Source organism: Centruroides vittatus, unplaced genomic scaffold (assembly GCF_030686945.1).
Source record: "Centruroides vittatus isolate TY-2023 unplaced genomic scaffold, ASM3068694v2 contig_3169, whole genome shotgun sequence".
NCBI classification, from domain to species: domain Eukaryota; kingdom Metazoa; phylum Arthropoda; class Arachnida; order Scorpiones; family Buthidae; genus Centruroides; species Centruroides vittatus.
In genome coordinates, this window is record NW_027122038.1 from 34,852 (window position 1) to 56,047 (window position 21,196).

The 21,196-nt window shown below is 35.2% G+C and overlaps 2 protein-coding genes across 2 annotated transcripts in view; both read right to left on the minus strand.

Moving 5' to 3' along the window:
* Positions 1–21,196, minus strand: part of LOC136973410 (microtubule nucleation factor SSNA1-like) — a 114,917-nt gene that overhangs the window by 2,737 nt on the left and 90,984 nt on the right. The gene's annotated exons all lie outside the window — the stretch shown is intronic.
* On the minus strand, positions 4,338–21,180 carry LOC136973397 (uncharacterized). The gene is made up of 14 exons (XM_067268117.1): positions 21,110–21,180; positions 20,910–20,999; positions 20,247–20,448; positions 18,487–18,745; positions 18,115–18,420; positions 17,849–18,047; positions 17,649–17,782; positions 17,426–17,589; positions 17,236–17,357; positions 7,974–16,700; positions 5,823–5,947; positions 5,598–5,647; positions 5,421–5,529; positions 4,338–5,318 (listed from the first exon to the last, which is right to left on the minus strand). Exons 3-14 carry the CDS (start codon positions 20,349–20,351, stop codon positions 4,660–4,662), a joined length of 10,959 nt encoding a protein of 3,652 aa, XP_067124218.1. The 5' UTR covers positions 20,352–20,448; positions 20,910–20,999; positions 21,110–21,180; the 3' UTR covers positions 4,338–4,659.

A 21,196-nucleotide genomic window follows, 5' to 3' on the forward strand; every position in this document is an offset into this window, starting at 1 on the left:
ACAAGAGATTCCAAACATTTTCCTTTATCCTCAAAAGAAACTACTCCTTTCTTAAACTTCCAGCATTTAAAAATTTCTTTTTTTCTTAAATTTTAAACTTTTCTTTTTAACATACTTTTTTGAATTTAAACTTCAGCATTCCTCGAAGCCAAACACACAATAAATAATAGAACACACAAATATAAATCTAGCAGCATACATATACAGTTATACCTCGAGTTAAGTCGTTCTCGATTATATGTCGTTTGTCAAAATATATATATATGTGAAAAAACAAATCGAGTTTGTCATTTTATTCGACTTTACGTCTGTCCGTCACAAATATTGAAGTCGTAATATCACTAGAAAAGCGTTAAAAGCGCATAAAATCATGTTACTTTTATTTATTGTACAGTATATAAAATCATATTAAAATAATCAGAATCGGCTGTTGATGCTGACGATCCACAGCCATCTACATCCGCGATGTAAATACACAAATTGAATGTAAATATTGGTAAATTCAACATAAAATTATTTTGCGATAGTAGAAAAAACTAATTTAATAACTATTTGTTGTTAAACCTTACAAAATCATTTTATTTTATAATGTCGTAGAGCAAACCACATTCACAGAGTCCGCGATGTACCGTAAACATGTACTGTACTGTACAGTACATATATTCGCAAATTTAGATTACGTTTTTTTCTGTACTATATTAAAAACTAAAATTTATTTATTTGTAAGCTTAAAATGGATTCTTATTAACTATATTTGATTAAAAATGCATTTATAAATAAAATACAGAACTGGGAATGGTTATTTTTAGTTAAGTCGAATTTACTTGTCGCTAGGCTAAAGTCGCCTCTCCTGGAACCAATTGCCGACGTAAGGCGAGGTATACCTGTATATAACACAGATCACACCGTAGGCAATCTCCCGATACAGTCCTTCGGCAAGGCCACACTCGGAGGGAAGCGAGTAGAACCAATATCACTACTGTGCGTTCAATGCATACACCTTTTATACGAAACATGTTTCATATTTTCTATAGCAGGTGTGGCCAAACTTTTGTCCCTTAGGGGCTATTTTTTCGGTAAAATATAGTCTGCGGGCGACTATGAATATGGGCAAACAATTTTAGGATTTTTCATTAATATTTTAATAAATAATGATAATTTTTTTTTTCTTCCGGCCTATACTTGGTTTATTCATTCTAAAATAATAGGGTTAAATATTAACATGTAAAACAATAATTAAACTAATATACCTGCTTCTGTTCGCTGTATGAATAAATAAATAAAAACTAAAATTGAAAGTAAATACAAGTGCACAAACAAGGAGTAACAAGTGGATTGAAGCGAGGGACTGTCACGTTACTGTCTGACACGATTTTGCGCCATTTTATGCGATTGCCATTTATATGCGCATGCGTTGCGACTACAATGAATTTAAAAGTTGACATTCATTTGTATTGTTCATCGGGATAAATACAAACAGTATTCGCTTGTGCCAACGATAGATCTGACACCTAGCGGTATTAGCGCGAACTACATAATGGCGGCTGCTATGGGTATAAAGTAGTTTGTTAGAATAAAAAGTGTTCACCCTATCTAATATAGGCCATCGTCAGGTTTAATATTATAAATGTTCCAAAATGGAACGTACCGTTTTCGAATATTTTACATATTTAAAATTCAAAAAAGTAATTTAACTTTAAAATAAATTGAAAGAAATGTGTATATTAAATAAGTAAATAAACAAATAAAATATAGAAAACAAAGCTAAGTAGAAAGAAATGATTTAAGGGTTTTTAAATGCCATTCTTTTTTCTATTATATATTTCCTCGCTGTTGGAAGCGCATTAGCATCCATACATTTAGGCAACGGTTTTTCATTTTACTTCTATAAATTTCCACCTTTTCCACCTCCAACGCAATGGATGGAGAGTGCACCGTTTAGCCTCTTCCCATTTTACAATCGCTCCTTCAGTCTGTGCCATAATTGATAATATTGTGTTGTGTCGTTTGTCACCATTGTATCAAATGCTCTTTTTTTTTATAAAAATCGAGAATGATCTATAAAAGAGCAGCAGCGCCGCTAGCTGTTTGAGCGCCCGTGTGCAATACTGATTATGCCGCCCCTGTTTAACTACGACTACCTACGCCGAGCTTGCCAGCAATATAAATTTTCCTCCCCATGGACGTGCCGCCCGCGTGCGGTGCACGCCTTGCACGCCCGCTTACGGCGGGCCTGTAAAAGAGCACCTGATATCTGTAGCTTGCTACGGAACGATAAACACAGCGTAAAAAAGGAAGGTAAAGCTGGGGTATATAAAATTCCATTTGAAAATCAACAGTTAGGAATCGAAAAAGATTATGTGGGTGTGACTAGAAGAAACCTGGCGGTACGTCTGCGAGAACATACATACAATTTTGACAAAGGACACAACACTATTAGCAATTATGGCACAGACTGAAGGAACGATTGTAAAATGGGAAGAGGCTAAACGGTGCACTCTCCATCCATTGCGTTGGAGGTGGAAAAGGTGGAAATTTATAGAAGTAAAATGAAAAACCGTTGCCTAAATGCTATGGATGCTAATGCGCTTCCAACAGCGAGGAAATATATAATAGAAAAAAGAATGGCATTTAAAAACCCTTAAATCATTTCTTTCTACTTAGCTTTGTTTTCTATATTTTATTTGTTTATTTACTTATTTAATATACACATTTCTTTCAATTTATTTTAAAGTTAAATTACTTTTTTGAATTTTAAATATGTAAAATATTCGAAAACGGTACGTTCCATTTTGGAACATTTATAATATTAAACCTGACCATGGCCTATATTAGATGGAGTGAAAACATTTGTATAAAAGAATTTTAAGCTCAGCAAAATTAGCTGTGGTAAAACTGGAGTGAATTGTTTGCTGAGAAAGAGCTGGATAGATGTGAAGTTATCAGTTTTAGTGTTTCCTCTCCTTCTGTAAGAAATCTTTTTCGATCAGCCACATATTCTAAAATGTCACAAAGTGTAATCATCGTGACATAAACAACTACGAAATCAACTAAGATTAATGTCGGATACAAATGCGAATAAAACGTTTTGACTACAGAGAGAAAAGTTATTAAAAAGACAACACACAAGTAACTCTCGTACGTTGTCAAGCACGTTATACCCTTTGTGGCAGCCATTTTGGTCAACTCATACGCCACCTATATTTACTGGCACAAGCGAATGGGTACGTTGCACAGACAGTGTATTATTGTAAGAATAAATTATCGAATTAAGATTTTTAAACATTAATTTAAGTGAAAGCAAATTGTTCAACTTTAGCTTCGCGGTCTACGTGTTGGCCATCCCTGTTCTATAGTATACATATGTTTGGAAAGTCAGTGGAATCGTGCTCGACATTCCAAACGCCATTGTCAAACTTCTAGGCTACAGGAAAGCGGCACTGAACGTCGACGTACATGTTTTCGCGTTTAAAACTTCGGCTTCAACCTCGCTGCTGTTAGAGACGTTAGTTATTGTGACAAAAAATCGAAAATTTCAGTATTATGCAGAATGTTCGTCTAGAGCTCGTACATCTTTTTGAAAAGTAATTAAATTTTAAATAACTCGGAACATCACGAAGGTTTCCTTATAAAAATTTGATGAATTCAAACCTTATCCTGATGCATTCTTTAAAGATTCAACCACTAATCTGGAAACATCTGATATGTCACGAAGAATGTATCCTATATAAACAAAAGTATTTTATCACAATTTTCATTATTAATGAAAAGTTTTATAAATTTTTCAAACTGATATAATTAGATTTATACATAAATTATGATACCAAATGATGATAGCTGTTAAAATCTTGAATCGTAATTAAACACGAACACATTTAATAGTCACGTTCTGTAGTGAATATTTAATTATTTAAATCGGAACGAAACACTTCGTTTTTCGTTAATTCGAAAAAATTATTTAAATTACCGTTAATTCAAATTTTAAATATGAGTGTTTCGATGATGATTGGTCGAGTTTAGAAGTAGGCGTGTTGTTTATTTCTCTAGCTAATCGTCGTTTTAAAAGCGCTTACGTAGTTTTTGTAGGCTTACAAATTAAGCAGAGAACCACCTGTACTCAAACTTTAGCCTACTTTTGTTTCTCTTAAATCTTTCAAGATTCAAACACTGCTTTCCTGTATGAATGAAGGAAATTTAAAATGTTTTAACGTGTTGAAAGGATATTTATGTATAAATTTGCAAATATATTTAAGATAACCTCGGATTTGGTTGGAAATTTCCTGAGTTGAAAATTCGAATATTTATCAGTAATAAGAGAAAAATGTGCGGAAGATGAATTATTTACATGGGAGATTTTATTGCAACAATACAAAGGCTTTCACAAAGCAAAAATATACATGGTACAGACCATTGTACATAATTTATCACAGCAGTTAGCCCATAATAACGAATTACATTGAATAAATTATTGCAGAAATACTTTCCTTCTTCGTTCGGTAAAAATAGGATCCGTTATCTTTCGATTCATTCTTCTACACGTAAATCCCAGTATCAAGCTACAATGGCGATGGGTTAACTTCGGCAGGAATATTATCTTGGGCAGTGGCACGAAAGAAGGGTTCTAATATCCCATTCGTCTGAAGTAAACCATTTTCAAGCTCACTTCTCTGCTTCTTTGTTTTTTAAGTCTTTCTTGATGGTGAAGGTGACTTCCCACTTCCTCTTGTCCTTCAGAGGATCCGTGGGAAGTTTGAAAGTATCACGACAACGTCCGTGGTCCACGTGGAAAGTAACAGGTTCGCTCTCTCCCTTCATTTTGGATGTGGCAGGCTTTTGGACGTCCGCAAAGGAGGCATTCCGATTTGTTTCTACTTTCAAGCTTCTTCTTTTTCCTGGACTACGTTTGAATTTCGTTTCTCTGCTACTATCTCTGGCCATCTGCGTGCTCAGTCTTGGCAGCTCGCGTTTCTGAATTTTCTCACTCGTTACTTTCTGCGACGTATGTTTTACGCTCTGAAAATTTGGTAAACTGACTCCTTTTTTCATTCTAGGAGCCACGAGAGGGTTTCTGCTCCTATCCATTATGTCGTCCATGCTCTTGGACTTAGTGGGGGTAATGTTAATCGATAACCGATGTTGAGTGGCCGTAGAAGAGCCTTCCAGCGTAACCAAGAAACTAACTGGAGAAGTCAAGGATTGTATCTGATCCAAAATGGAATTGACTCTACGATCGTATCTACTATATCGAGGTGGAACGTTGGGAGTAGGCAGCGAAGGAAGGATGGGTCTGGTGCGTGCACAGGGCCTGAGAGTGTCACCTAACAAGGAAAAACGACATACCGGACATTGCGTTACAGATAAATTATTCACAGATAAAATAGAAATAATTATATTACTTAATAGTAAGGAGAGAACCTTACCTACGCTACTTTCCGGTATTGTAGCCAACTTGCGCGAGCCGTGTCTATGATGGCTGAAATTCCGTGATGTCATCTTGTCAGAGAGTAACAAATCCTTCTTCAGGCAACACTGTGAACGAAGCAAAAAGTTAATTAATTAAGAAGGGCAGATAATAGGAGGAGCAGGAAGTTTCCTACCACTTTCTTCTCTTCGTCTTCACACACGCATATCCTCTTCTCTCGTCCAACTGCAAAAATGGACAAAGGACGTCGGTCAAGAATAAACAAGACGAAGGAAGACTATCCCAATGTTTCCTAACTACGACGCGAACCGGTCCTAAATTTGTATCGGGACTAAGGTTACGTGGATAAATCTAAACACAAATACCTAAAACATTTTCTGCAGTTGCAGTTGATCTGTACCTTGTGAGGTGGACTGCTCATTACTTTTGCAGCTCACGCATTGGATTACGGGATATTTGCCGCCATCCAGACACACTCGGTGGCGAGTCGAAAGTCGACCACTGGCTTGGATGGCCACGTTGCGCCTGTAAAGATTTTCCACCATAAGAATGATTTCCGGACAAGGCTACCGATCTTTTTTCCATATAATTTGTTTTAAAATTCTTAAAAGTGATCGTTAAAAATGGGCGTGGGCTTTTTATCTTGATGTAACAATTTCCAAAAATAACCTTTTTTTTCTTTTTTTCAAACATAACCTAGAGGAAGATCGATGCTTTACTGATCGATATTCATTCGAGATTCGAGTTTGGATTACGTTTAAATTGATTCAAGATCGATGTCTACTGTGAACAATCCAATCTCGACTTCTTAAATGTAAACGTCACGTTAAAAATAATGATGGAGCTAAGTCAAGGAAATTAAAAATTGCTTCGGCCTTGTCTGCCCTTTTTTTATTTTTGCGGGTGACACACTTTTCTTCTTATCTCGTGACACGAAAGGTCTAGTTCCTATCTGTACATCTGTCATTGTCTTGATTTATGTTCAAATTTCTACAATTTCACATTTTGATATCTATATCGCGCCCATTTAACTTCCTCAATTGTGATTTTGGTCTTGAATACGGGAAACAAATTTACATGACTTGTATCTAGACCTACTCCTACTGTTTCCTGAGTTCATTACTTTGAATTTATGCAAAGGTTGCGCTCGTTATAATCACTTTTAAATTTTTTTTCTTTAATCAGCAAGACTGATACGCATAATGAGTCACGTTCTGTTAAGAGTACGTGTAACCGGAAGGGTGTGATAGTTGTTATGGTGCTAGCCCAGTTAAATGCGAATTTATTCCTTAACTTAATCCAATTTTCGGAGCAATTCGTCGTTCATTGAAAGATTTAAGTTGTAAAGATACGCTACGCACTAAATTTAATGAAACAAATTTACATTAATTAGGTTTCGGTTAGAAATGTAACCTTGGAATTATTTATTACATGTGTATTTCTAATAGGAACTTATACATTATATTTAGCAATCTAAATTATTAGTTTAGTATGAAAGAAATCTCTTTTAATAATAGAATAATTTATGAATTTCCTTCAGCCAATTAAGCTTCTCTGAAAGAAATGCATAGTGTATAGTACGATACTATCTTCTAATCATAAAATACGCACTTTCTATTCTCTTAAAATAATACTGTTCACTGAGAATACTAGAATTCTAGTTTGTTCAGATAGTGAAAGTACAAACTAGTAATAGTTTGTACTATCTGCTCATTATTAACCATGCAATGTATTTCTCTCTGTTAGCTGGTGTTACTGTTCCCAGCACTATAACAGAAGCTACTCCTTTTGTTTCATCAACTAACAGCAAAACTGCGCATTTCGCATTACTCACTAGCAATACACACTACAGATTGTCTTCTATACAATGGTAACAGAGCTACCAATTTCCCACTATTTATTCAAAAGTACATCACATATTCCCTCTATTCTTAACAATAAAGCAAATCTACATTGTGTATTCCTAACAACAAAGTAATTCAGAACACAATGAAATTCATTGAAATTTATTTTAAACAATGCAATCTTTCGTGTTTTAATGTTTTAACTACGGAATAACATGAACCATAAAATCATTCTGAAAATTTCTAAAATAAAGCATTATTCTTTTGAAAATTACTCAAGGATATCGATAAGTGCAAATATTCAATCAAATTTACTTTAAGAATCCATTAAACTAGAGCTATAACAGTCCAAGGACACTTCCTTCAGAAATATCTCATCGATTCGAAACGGAAAAAAATTAATTTTTAACAGCAAAACTGGGTTTAAACTCCACCCAATCGCACCTATATTAACGACAATAATGTGCTGTTTTACAATATGAACTATTAAGTGAATGCCCACTTTTCTCAATGGATCACGTATCTCGCCCATAACTTGTACCTTTTTTCCTTTTTTTTAAATAAGTGACGAAGGAAATCAATTTATTAACGAGTTCCCTGATTATTTTACCACGCGTGACGACATACTTTCGGTGAGCCTCTTCCCATTATTGATATTATACCACTGATCGATACACAGATATTAACAAAAGCTGAACTGTACTCACGTTTTTGATCCTCCAATCTTCTTACCGAGAGAACTTCTTTCTTCTCTGGTGGTCCTGATGGTCACGGTCTTGTGTTTCTTGCAAGGAATCCGAACCGACGAACCATCCTTAAATCGATGCCTTAAAATTTTGTTTCTCTCCTTCTCTAGACTCATGTAAGAAACAATTTCATCTTCTGCATCTTCAGTGACGTATTCTTGATGATCTATCAGCGATGTCTCTTCTTTAACAATGGGCACACTTCTTTTGGCGCGACCTTTATCCGAAATTCTTCTCGAAGACACCGTGTCTGTGGTTCCAACCTCTTTGTAGCTTCCGGTGGAACCCGTTTTTCTCGTCGGAGTTTCGGGTAGGACATTTTTCAAACTGTTCTTGTGTTTGGCGTAACACTGACGAAATTTTTTCATTGCAGAATCTTCTTTGGACATGGGCTTCACGCGTCGAGGTGAAGCTCGTTGATTGATTGGCGCTTTTGGTGGTTCCAAAGGTTCTTCAACTTTGACTTTTATCTCTTTGACTTCTTCCACTTTTGTTTCCTCTTTGATTTTTGTCACTTCTTTTGTCTCTTTGTGTTTTGCCATTTCTGTTTCCACTATTTTTGTCTCTTTTACTTCCATAATATTTACAGATTTCGTGTCCTCCGTTTCAATATCTTCGTTTATTGCCGAATCTTCGCGACTTTTCTTTTCTTCTTCTTCCATGGCATCTTGCTTCTTTCTTTCTTCGTTTTCAGGTTTCTTTGGGTGTTCCTCTTGAGATTTTTGTATGCCATCGTTGTCTAAACTTTGTTCGTCATGTCTGAGCATAACTAAGCTCGTTTTTTGTCTCTTGTCGACTTTGCTTCCTGTCCGATTGGTTCCGTCGTCACTGCTATATGCGGCTTTCTCCGTGCATTGATTTCTGGACTGTAATGCGCCGCCCCGCTTTGGCTTAATTACTTTATTATTCTTAGTCGTGTTTTCGACGTATGTCACGTGACCGTCTGTGTCTACCTTTCTCAGATAAGTGGCACCATCTGGTGCACCCTTTTTCACAGTTATCTCTTCTATTTTGGGCTGCCCTCTTTTGACTTTGCTACAAATTCTGTTTCTATCTATAGCCACTTCTCTCCCTTTTCTCGTTTGTAGCGGATGTTTTCTCACTCCCAAATTGATCCTTTTATCTTTTTCTTTCTTTTCTAGTTTTGTAAAATTTGGTTTTTCTACAACTTGTGACGAAATTTCACCTAACTCTTCCGAAGTAGAAGTTTTGATAATTTCCGTATTTTTCTCTTTAACATTTATTCTTTCACCCTTGCGAACTTTTGCCATACTCTCTACATCTACGAATTTCATTGATTCGGCATCGAGATGAGCCATTATTTTTTCAGAATATTCTGATCCTTCCACTGGTTTTTTTGTCGTTTCATGTATATGTTTTTCTTCCATAATTTCGAATTTGTCTTGGATTTTATTCAAAATATTATCGTTATCATCATCAACTTTTATTGATTCTTTTTTATTCAAAACTTCAACTTTTTCATTAATTTCAGCATCAACCTTTTCATCAGCTTCAGCTTCAACTTTTTCAATTTCCTCTGCTATTTTTTCATTAGCTTTATCTTCAACCTTTTCATCAGCTTCAGCTTCAACCTTTTCATCAGCTTCGTCTTCAACCTTTTCATCATTTCTCTCTTCAACTTTTTCATCAGCTTCATCTTCAACCTTTTCATCTTCCTCTGCTACTTTTTCATCAGCTTCATCTTCAATTTTTTCAACTCTAATTTCAACCTTTTCATCAGCTTTATCTTCAACCTTTTCATCTTCCTCTGCTACTTTTTCATCAGCTTCATCTTCAACTTTTTCGTCAGTTTCATCTTCAACCTTTTCATCTTCCTCTGCTACTTTTTCATCAGCTTCATCTTCAATTTTTTCAACTCTAATTTCAACCTTTTCATCAGCTTTATCTTCAACCTTTTCATCTTCCTCTGCTACTTTTTCATCAGCTTCATCTTCAATTTTTTCAACTCTAATTTCAACCTTTTCATCAGCTTTATCTTCAACCTTTTCATCTTCCTCTGCTACTTTTTCATCAGCTTCATCTTCAACTTTTTCGTCAGTTTCATCTTCAACCTTTTCATCTTCCTCTGCTACTTTTTCATCAGCTTCATCTTCAATTTTTTCAACTCTAATTTCAACCTTTTCATCAGCTTTATCTTCAACCTTTTCATCTTCCTCTGCTACTTTTTCATCAGCTTCATCTTCAATTTTTTCAACTCTAATTTCAACCTTTTCATCAGCTTTATCTTCAACCTTTTCATCTTCCTCTGCTACTTTTTCATCAGCTTCATCTTCAACTTTTTCGTCAGTTTCATCTTCAACCTTTTCATCTTCCTCTGCTACTTTTTCATCAGCTTCATCTTCAATTTTTTCAACTCTAATTTCAACCTTTTCATCAGCTTTATCTTCAACCTTTTCATCTTCCTCTGCTACTTTTTCATCAGCTTCATCTTCAATTTTTTCAACTCTAATTTCAACCTTTTCATCAGCTTTATCTTCAACCTTTTCATCTTCCTCTGCTACTTTTTCATCAGCTTCATCTTCAACCTTTTCATCAACTCCAGCTTCAACCTTTTCATTTTCCTCTGCTACTTTTTCCTCAGCTTCATCTTCAATCTTTTCATCAACTCCAGTTACAACCTTTTCATCAGCTTCATCTTCAACCTTTTTATCAGCTTCATCTTCAACTTTTTCATCTTCCTCTGCTAGTTTTTCAACTTCAGTTTTAACTTCATCTCTATCTATAACTTCTTCACCAACTTCAGTTTCTTCTTTTTGGTTATTTTCATCAGGAACAATCTTCTCTGATGAATTGCTTGAAACTTTATCCAAACTCCCTTGAAGTGAATCATCTTCCATCACATCTTCACTCTTAAGTTGTTGTTTAGGCTCTTCTTCCTCTTTTTCAGCTTCTATAGTACTTAAGTTCTCGTTGCAAACTTCTGCTTTTTCTTCGGTTTCTTTTTCCTGGTTACTTTCTTTGTCTATCTTAGAATTCATTTCTTCACATTTTTCGTTGGTTTCTTCATCTATCTCATCTTTAATATCTCCAGTTTCTAAAATCAGGGAAACTTCTTCACTTTTTTGGGGAGTTTCTGTTATTTTCACGCTTTTATCATCATTACTCCCCGAAATGACTGTAATTTCATTATCATTTTTCGATTCTTCGTCAGACTTTTCTTTTTCTGATTTTATTTCGGTATCAATAGAATCCAAAACTGAACCAATTTCAGATTTTTCATCGGAATTTATAATCGATTCTTTTTCATTTGAAGATTTTATATTATTTTCATTTTTAACATTTTCAATCTCCGAATTTTCAAGTTCTTGTTCATTATATTTCTCTTGGTTTTTTTGTTCTTCATCTTTATCTGAGAATTTTTCCTCTGATTCACCTTCAACCTTATCATCTTCTGCTACTTTTTCTTCAGCTTCAGCCTTTTCACTTCCCTCTGCTACTTTCTCGTCATTTTCATCTTCAACTTTTTCATCTGCTAACTTTTCGTCAGATTTAGCTTTTTCATCTATCTCTGATACATTTCCATCAACTTCAGCTTTAGTTTTTTCATCTCCATCTGTAAGCTTTTCATCAACTTCAGCTTGAATTTTATCATTATGATCTACATCTTCAATTTTCTCATCTGTATGTTTAATTATTTTATCTTCTTCTTCTTCATTATCACTCGCAGATTTTACTTTATTATCTTTATCTGTTATGTTTTCTTCTACAACTTCATTGTTAATTTTTCCTTCACTTTGTAGTTCATTATCTATAATTGTCTTCTTCTCTAGTAAATCTTTTGTAATTTCTATATTATCTGATTCACTTCTTTCCTCTTCTTCGCATAGTTGTTTTGTAATTTTTTCTATTGTTTCTTTCTCTTGAATTTCCTCGATGATAACGGTATTTAAATTTTGTGTTTCCAAAACCATTTCAGAATTTCCTTTTACTTCTTTTGCTTCTTCAATTTTTTCTTCTAAATTTAGATGCTGATATTCTTCATCATTCGAAATCGATTCAGGAACATTGTCTTCCTGGTTCATTCTCGTGTTAAGATCTTGACATTCCTTATCATCCAAGGCAGTTTCACTAGATTTATCTTGTATTTGTTCTAAAACACTCTCTCCTACTATTAATTTTTTTTCAGTTTCCTCTTTTTCTGCTATGCTTTCAGCATTTTCTTCATTCATTTCAACTCCTTCAGATCTCACTTCATTATTTTTTTCATTAATTTTGATATCAGAAGCGGATTCAAATTGAGTTTCATTCTTTACATCTTTCACAATAGTCTCATTATCTAGAGAAGTTACAGACAAAGTTTGTGCGTCATTTACATCTTTATTGTCTTCTACAGTCGTTACTTTTTCCAACTTACTTTCTTCTTGACTCGGACCATCAACTGAATCATCATCTTTGTCCATTTTTAAAGGTGATTCATCTTTTTCAATTTCGTGTTCATTTTTTAAGTCTTGGCATTCTAAAATTTTTTCTTCTTTTACCTCTTCTGCAAAGTCATCTCCTGCAATTAATTTTTTAAATTCCTCGACTACCATAGCCTTAAGTGTTTTCTCACGTAATTGTTGATCCTGATCACTTTCTGAAGCTGGAGATTCTCTGTCAATCACTTTTTGTGATTCCATCGCTTCATCTTCAGTTTCTGGACATTTTATGTCACGAATTTGAACTGATTCTTCATCCAATGTTTTGTTTTCCCGAGAATCTTTTAGATCTTGTTTCTCACTCGAGCACTTCGTCTCCTCTCTTCTGTTCTCTTCTACTTCTTTCGCTTCTTCTAACGTTTCGTTAGATGAATCGTGAGGAGGAATTTCCTCTTCTTTCGATGATCGATCACTCGACAAACCCTCATTCATCATTTTAGTCGTGTGTGCGTGTTCATTCATTTGACTCTGTGACAGCTCTTCTTCGAAATGCTTTTTATCATCTGATCGTATGTTATCCATCTTTGTTTTAAATTCATTTTCTACGCATTCCGATTCAATTTTAGAATAATCGTTTTCTATTTTATTCTCTAAATAGAGTTTAGAATAATTAGAAATTTCTTTTTCTTCGACTTTTCCATATAATTCTACATTATTTTCACTATCTTCGGCTTGAATTTTCTCTGCTTTATTTTTATTATTCTTCCTTTCGTTTGACAATTCACTTATATTTTCATCTGTTTCTTGTTTGTCCTCTTCGTCCACAATTTGAAAATGTTCCTTCTTCAGACTGCCTTCTACTTCTCGAGAAAATGAAGACCCATCGTCTTTGGCTACGTCGTTATCGATTTTCGAATGTAAATATACAATTTCACCTGTTTCACTTTTATTGTGTAGGATCAATTCGTCTGTATCATAGATCTCTTCCTCGTCTATTCTCATTTCTTGGTGAGTTTCAAGTAATATTCCGTCAGATGTTTCTTTAATAAGTTGCTTACTTTCTTCTGCAACATCAATTGATTCTGTTTTATTCTTTTCAGAAGTATTATCTTCTTCATCACCGTCCACTTCTTCTGGTAATACAGAATCATCATATTTATTATCCTTATGAGATTCTTTGATGGAGATTCCTCTCGAACTGTCTTCTGTCGATTTTTCTCTAACTTCATCCATGACTTCTCCCATTTGAAACTTTGATAGAGACTGCTCTTCATTAGATTTGACTACTTCTAAATGTACCACTTCAATTTCGGATTGCACCTTTTCAAAATCCTCCTCCTTCCTTGGAATAATTATTAAATTTTCATCTTTCTCAACATTCTCTCGATCAAAATTTTCTATGACGGGTGAAACAATACAAACCTTATTAGCATTTTTAATTGTTTTATCCTCATCTTCCTCCGTTATCCTCGTCATTTCTTTCCTTTCCATTGGCTTCTTTTCAGTTTTCATGGTTAGTATTAAATCTCTTAATTTATCCACAGATTTTTTAGTCTCTTCTTCTAATTTGGCACTCGAATCATCAATTATCCTACTCAGTTCTTCCTTCGTAGTAAAAATTTCGTCACTTAAAGTTGAAGAAATGTTACTGATCTTCTCCTTCAACTCCATTGTTGACAACTCGATTGTTTCTTTCAAAGAATTTGTGTTTGATGCATAATGTTTTTCCACTTCTTGATCGATTTGAACTCCTTTATCCACGTAAGCAACTTCTGTAATTTCTACTGTATTTTCTTCAAAATTTTGCAAATTATCTCTTTCTAAACTGTCTTCTAGAGGACGAGACGATACGCCTTCCGAATTCTCGACATTTGCAATTTGTACATCTGTAGCATCAACACTGCTTAATATAATGACAGGAAGTTGTACTTCATGTTTCACTTTTAAAGCATCATCATCTTTACATTCACGTTTAACATTTTCTTCTATTGTTGGAAGTAGAGGAACGGATTTTCCTTCATTTTCTGATAAATTTTCACTTGAATCCAAATATTTCTCAGCATTTTCAATTAAATTTTTACATTCATTTGTGTGCGAATCATTAATTTCCGAAGAATTTTTATAGATTGCTTGATTTTGATTTTGTTTTGTCGGTTGATCAGCTGGAGGATTCTGTTCCAAAATTTCAGGAGATAACTCTAATGAAGCAGATGACTTCTTTATAATTGATAAAGAAGAGTTGCGATCATCTGAATCTTTAGTTTGCTTGTCTTTATTTTCCTCGGAAGTAGCAAGAGGAGCGGAAATGAGTTTCGAATCTCTTATTTTGATTGGAGGATGGACATGTTCTTCGATTTCTGAATGATGTTTCTGCCGAAGATACCTTTCTTGTTCAAGATTTTTATTATTTTGCGTACGATATTCTTCTGTAGATTGCTGTTTTGTGTTTCTTTTAAAAATTCCATTTTGAAAACTTTCGTTTTTTGAAATTTCCTCTTCTTTCTTTCGTTTTTTCAGATAATATATTACTTTCTTCGTCGCCTTCTTCCACTTCATTATCACAGTCTTGGGGCGGCTGTTGCTAGATTTAGTTATTTTTTTCATATTTTCCTCTTCTTTATTTAATAAATTTTCGTGTTTGCAAGTGATGTCGGAGAGTGCACTCGCTCTTTTTAAATTAGATTTAAATGAAGTTCTCTTCCTCTGTTCGTTAGAGCTTGAAGATGATGATTCTCTTCCCGAAGACGATTGATGATGCTTTTTCCTCTTAGATTTTTGCCTTTCTGGAATCAAATTAAATTTGGAAATTTCTTCAGAAGAATCCGAAAGTGAAATAGAAATTGATTCGGAAGCAAAAGATGAGAGATCATCTTCTTTATCTTCAGGAAACTTTCGACTTTCTTTTGAAACAACCGTTCTAGTATACAAAGGTGCATTCTGACGAGTACTCGAACGATTGTTAGTTTTCTGTGCGTGAATTTCTGGCAAAGTAATTTCTGTAGAAGAACCGGGATCTTGAACTCTGTTAAGCGATTGTTTTTCAATTTTTGTTGTTTCTCTCGATCTAGTTGCGTGTCTTATGGCCGGAAGAGTTTCGGAACTTTCACTAGACGAAGTAAAGCTGTCGTATTTCATATTCTTTTTGCTGTTTTCGGGTATTTTCTTCGTATATTTTGTCTTCTCTGCTGGAATCGTTAAATCCACAGTGTTATCTTCTCTGGAATTGTATCTTTCGTATGTTTTTCCTTTATGATAGTTTTCGTTTTCAATGTTTTGAAAATGATCAAAACTAACTTCCAAGATCTTCTTTCTATCTCTCCGCCATTTTTCTTTTTCAGGAAAATCTTTCTGATTTGAATAATTTGCATTTTTATCAAATTCGCCATCGCTTCTTGACGTTTTATCCTTCTTAATCTTCTTATTTTCAACATATTCTTCCGTCCTGCAGTCTAAATGAATGGAATTATTATACTCTTCTCTTCTGACATTTTTTTGATGATAACTCTTATCAAAAGTTCTATTTTCATGGTGTTTCCTCTTATACAAATCATCGTCTGTTGACGTCTCCCTATCTTCAATGTTATTCTTCTTTCTCCTTATTGTTCTGGGTGCATTTTTATACGAATCCTCTTCATGCAATTGTTTCTTCGCGTACAGAGAAGATTTCTCGTTCCTGACATTTTTATTTTGTATCAGATTGTCGGAATGTCGATCAAAATCGGAAATAGAGAGTGATTTTTTCATTTTTCTTTCAGACTCATGATCCGCTACTTCAACATCACTTCTACTCTTTCGTGTTATCTTCGCGTTATCCGCTCTTTCTAAGTGATTCTCTTCAATATTTCTTTCCCTGTCGCAAGAGATGCTGCTCCCATTTCTATATTCGAAATTCGATGTTCCGTTGGATTCCCTATTCATTTCCATCACGGTGGGCAATCTGTCGGTTTTTCTATGGCTCTCTTCCGATACTTTAGCATTTTCTGGGGTGCTCCTGCTCTTCTCTTCCTCCTTATACACGTAAATGTTATTTATGATTAATTGGTTTGAATTATCTTCTCGTTGATCATCCTCCTCTTTTTGCGTAGTGGGAAGGCGCTGAGAACTTTGAGTGAGAGATTCCCAAAGGTCCCAGATGTCCACTTGAGACAGTCTGACGTGCACCCCCGAATCGAGATGTTCGCACCTATCGCGCGCTGGCTGATGAGAAGGGGATGGAAGACTTTCTCCTCCTTCGCTATTGGCAATGGGCGAGGTGGTTCCTTCGCTGCTAGAAGGTCGAGCACAACTTTCAAGGAGGTTAACCAATGACCTAGAAAGTAAAATTAATATTCGTGTTCAAATTTGTAAGCCAAAAACAGTAAAAGATTGACTACTACTCCTTCTCTGAATCACGCAGCGTAATCACCGCTTTGGGTATTAACTCTTGCAATGTCAATAATATTGATTTAGTCGCGATTAGAATTTTTCATGGTCTAAAATTAAAATTTAAAGTGATTTTTGTAAAACTTTGCATTGACCTTGCTTCCAAAAATTGCATAAATCTACTTGGTTTGACCTCCATTTTTTTATAATGTCACAATTGTCCCAAATGGTATAGTAATTAGAAAACTTTGAAGTTCTCTCCACGAAAATTAGCAATTCTTGGAAAGTTTTCTGTATATTTTAAGAAAATTATAATTTCGACGTTAAGAATTATAGAATATGCAAATGTAATTTATTTGCGCTTCTAAATATATTTTTAAGGTGAAAGACGGCGTTAAATATGCCAACTGCTTCAAAGTAAAGAGGTGCATATCATATGAAATTTTAAGAATCATAGCTAAAAATTAAGTAATTAATCTTACCTGCTCATTTCGCACTTTTCTAGCAGTTTATTAGCAGGTAAGGCCCCTTGAGATTGAAGGTATTTGGCACATCTTCGATATCTACGGGAAATTGCAGCATCTAAAGGAGTCATCAATACACTCTGCAATTCAAAAAGTGAGGTGTTATTTACATAAAATTATTCAAATATATACTCTGAAGAAAGATTACTTTGCTAGTTTTCATGAGAGCGTTGAGCGAAGCCCCTCGATCTATTAAGAGTTGACATAGTTCTATATTGTTATTTGTAGCTACGATATGCAATGGTGTCTTTCCATGAATGTTCGGTGCGTTGACTGCATTGTTTCTTTGGTCTAAAAGCCAGCATACTAAGTCTGAAAGAATCAGAGTCAAAATTCTGAAAACTCATTTGAATAATTCAATTTTCTCTTACCTTTTCTACCGAAATGCACCGCTTCGTGAAGAGGAAGATCACCCTTAAGATTTCGTATCCACAAGTTGGCTCCGTGGCTTTCCAAAATCTTCAGCATTTCTAAATGACCCTTAGCGGCACCGCAATGGGCTGGTCTAAAAAATTAATTGTTAAAATCGCGTTTTATGAAAGTTAAAAGAATATATAAGTGCATAGCTCACGTCCTTCCTTTCAAATCACGATGATCAGCATCCGAACCGTATTTCAGCAATAGCTGGGTGCAGTCGGCTTGGCCCATAGCCACCGAGTAGTAAAGAGCCGTGCATCCGCTGTTATCCGTTTCGTCAATGTTGGAACCACATAAAGTAATCAACACGTCCACGCAATCGGTGTGACCTCTACTCGCAGCATAATGCAAAGCTGAAAGCCAGAAACTTTAGTAAATCAGAGTGCGCCTCATTATATTTAAAATGTGTGGATTAATCACCCGAAAGTCCATCGTTATCTTTTGCATCGATACTGCCGCCAGCCGAAATGATGCTCAAAATGGCGTCGCTGCTACCCGAACAGGCGGCCCAAAGAAGAGGTTGCCTTCCTTCTTGATCCCTGCAGTCGACTTGAGCCCCGTGTTGTAACAAGAGACGAAGCACGCCCAGAGCAGCCCTTCTATTTGGATTGTATCTTCCACTCATCTGAGCCACATAATGGATTGGATGAGCTCCGTGGATATCGGAAGTTGATATCTTAGCACCTGCATCGATCAGAATCTCCAGACTCTCTACATCTGCGCAAACTGAGAGTATCAAAATTGTTAAGCTCCCCCTGGTACATACTTAGTTAGCCATTTAAAATTACTCACCCGTAGCCCAATGAACGCAAGTGTGTTTCTCGTTATCCACGGCATCGACGTCAGCACCCATTCTGAGCAGGAACCTGGCCATCACTTTATTACCACTGATAACGGCCAAGTGCAGAGGAGAATATCCATCGTTGTCCTGAGCATTAACAAGACTCTTTTCTATAGAAAGCACCTGATAGGCGCAAGAAAGGGAACTATTTTCGGCGCAGTAGTGCACAGCCGTCTTTCCATAACGGTCTCTATTGGAGGCCAGGAAGGGCTGAAAAATAAAAGTGATAGATCAATATAATTCTTCTAATAAATTGTAAATCACCGCCTCCCAGTTACCGAGTGAAAATTTGAAAGCTTTCTACCAAAAGGGTTCGAGTTAGATTTTTTTAGATTATGTTCTTTTTGACCACATTTAGGCTCCACTCAATTAAATCTTTATTATATTCAAAAAAGATAGCATTAATGATAAACAACAGACGGCCGGATGACCGAGGCAATTGTAGTGTCATCCTACCGCTCTGGGGAGCCCGGGATCGAATCCGAGCGATGAAAAAACGTGGGAATTTTTCGTGGACTGTCTTTCTAGAATATATCAAGCCCCATCCCTCACAACTGGGTCGTCCCATTCTGTGCCTGAGAAAACCTACGATGGATATGTGAAAAAAACCCTCTTAATGTACATAGGGCGAAAAGTGTTTAAAAATATGGTAAATGATAACTAACTTTGTATTTAAACAATAATAAAATAACTTCTAAAAACGCTTTCTGCCTTCTGGACATTAAGACGGCCCGTTTTTAGCAAGCCCATTATGGGACAATGGGACGACCTGGTGGTGAGGGAGAAAGCTTGACCTATCTGTATCTGGATGGACTATACCAAAACATCCCAAGGGTTTTTCCACTCCGATCAGATTCGATCCTAGGTCTCCCGAGTGGAAAATGCCACCATAACCACTCGGCCATCCAGCCGGCCGTTTACCGCAGCTCGTAAGTTATTATTATTTTTTTTAAATGAGGAATTTCGCCATATAATAAAAGAATTTTGATGAAATAATGAATCTTAAAATCGAATTATTTTAGAATATAAAAGATTTAGAATTTTAAAATAATTGCTGAAGCAATCTGCGAATATTACTTTCAATGAAACGTACGGTTTAATTGGTTGCCATAGTGTACATTTTTACGTCTATTTAATGTCATTACGTCAGTTTTACAGTGAAAAATTCTACAGAATAACGTCAAATTTACGTTAAAACGTGCACAATCCCGACCGAACAGACTTGTAGAAAATTCAAAGCATCTTTTGCAAACAGCGAGCAGAAACAAACTTACAATTTTACATAACTTTTTAAAGATTTTATTTAAAAAGTCTCATAAATTATTTTTAAAACTGGCATTCTGGAAGTTCTCGACCATAAATTTATTTTATTTTCGCTGTTATAAATAATGCTTTATAGAGTAAACTCAATAGATAGATGAAGAAATATTACCGAAACGAATTAAACTCTAATTTCAAAAATAAAGAAAAGAAGAAAAAAGTTTTCTGTCTTTCCTGCTGGAAATTGACTTACCGATAACATGCCATTTTATATAACAAGAAATAAATTAAACATAAGCTGACCTCTTTTTTCGCGCTTACGAAACAAAGATCGTTGAACCAAGCCACTAGTACAATATAAATTGCTAATCTTCGCGAAATAAATCTGTCACCCCCTATAAACGTAATTTAAAAAACGTATTTTATGCTACGTGACTACGATATAACCAACCTTTTGGCTTAGAATCATCTTAACATCTGCATCTCTTCCTTGTTGACAAGCGAGCATCAAGTTGGTAACGCCGGAGGACATTTGCCTTCGATTTCTTTGATCCATCCAAGATTTTTTAAGTCACCAAAGCCAGGTGAATATCCCGAATCCGCGGATATCCAGCCGATCCGGTAACTTTCTTCATGGCGGCTTGTTATGGAATCTGAAATCAAAAGAAACTCTGGTATGAATCGATACATCTGCTAATTCCAAACTCACGCGGGTCGATGCAGATTAGAAGTGACCGTGTGTCACGTATACACGTGGAAATTTCGTATGAATTATTGTAGTACGGTATTATGATGTGTATATATTACATAAATAAGTAATTTTCTTCATGATTTCCATAATTAAAATTAAAAGGATTATTGGAGAAATTACGAATGCTGAAAGAAGTTTTATTGTATCACCATTTAAGATTCCTGTTGTTTAAAGAGTGGGAATATCAACACAAAAAATCGTATAATTAATTCTTTATCTCATAAATGCAGAGATACTTCTGAAATTTTACAGAAAATATTGTAAAGTGGGTTTAAACTTAGTTTTTAGGGCAAATTTAAAGCTTAAATGTTACACACGTAATATAAGCACGTATCTAAAGGACCATAACATTAAATTACCTACCATTAGTATCAAGATATTCTAGCCAGATGAAGAAATTAATTCTACTCTTCACTGCTCCTCTACTCCTGTATCATGATCTTCATATCTAATCTGCAAGAAGAAGAGCAAGGTAAATTTTCATAATTGCAGCTTATGGCTTTATTCGGGTTTAATTCTGTAATCATTTTTATGCATAATCATAAAAAATCTCTCAGATTTACCTGCATCAATGATGATACTTGCGCAGAAAAATGGTCTGTTTTCGTCTGAATCGGGGTAACTTTTACCTGGTCACGTCGTTAAGTGCA

Excerpts from the sequence above, each read along its gene's own strand:
- LOC136973397 (XM_067268117.1), bottom strand. The coding sequence starts at position 20,351 with ATGGATCAAAGAAATCGAAGGCAAATGTCCTCCGGCGTTACCAACTTG. Across the intron at positions 18,421-18,486 it reads TTGCGTTCATTGGGCTACGG|TTTGCGCAGATGTAGAGAGT; the intron begins GTGAGTAATTTT and ends TGATACTCTCAG. Across the intron at positions 17,783-17,848 it reads CGTGATTTGAAAGGAAGGAC|ACCAGCCCATTGCGGTGCCG; the intron begins GTGAGCTATGCA and ends TTAATTTTTTAG.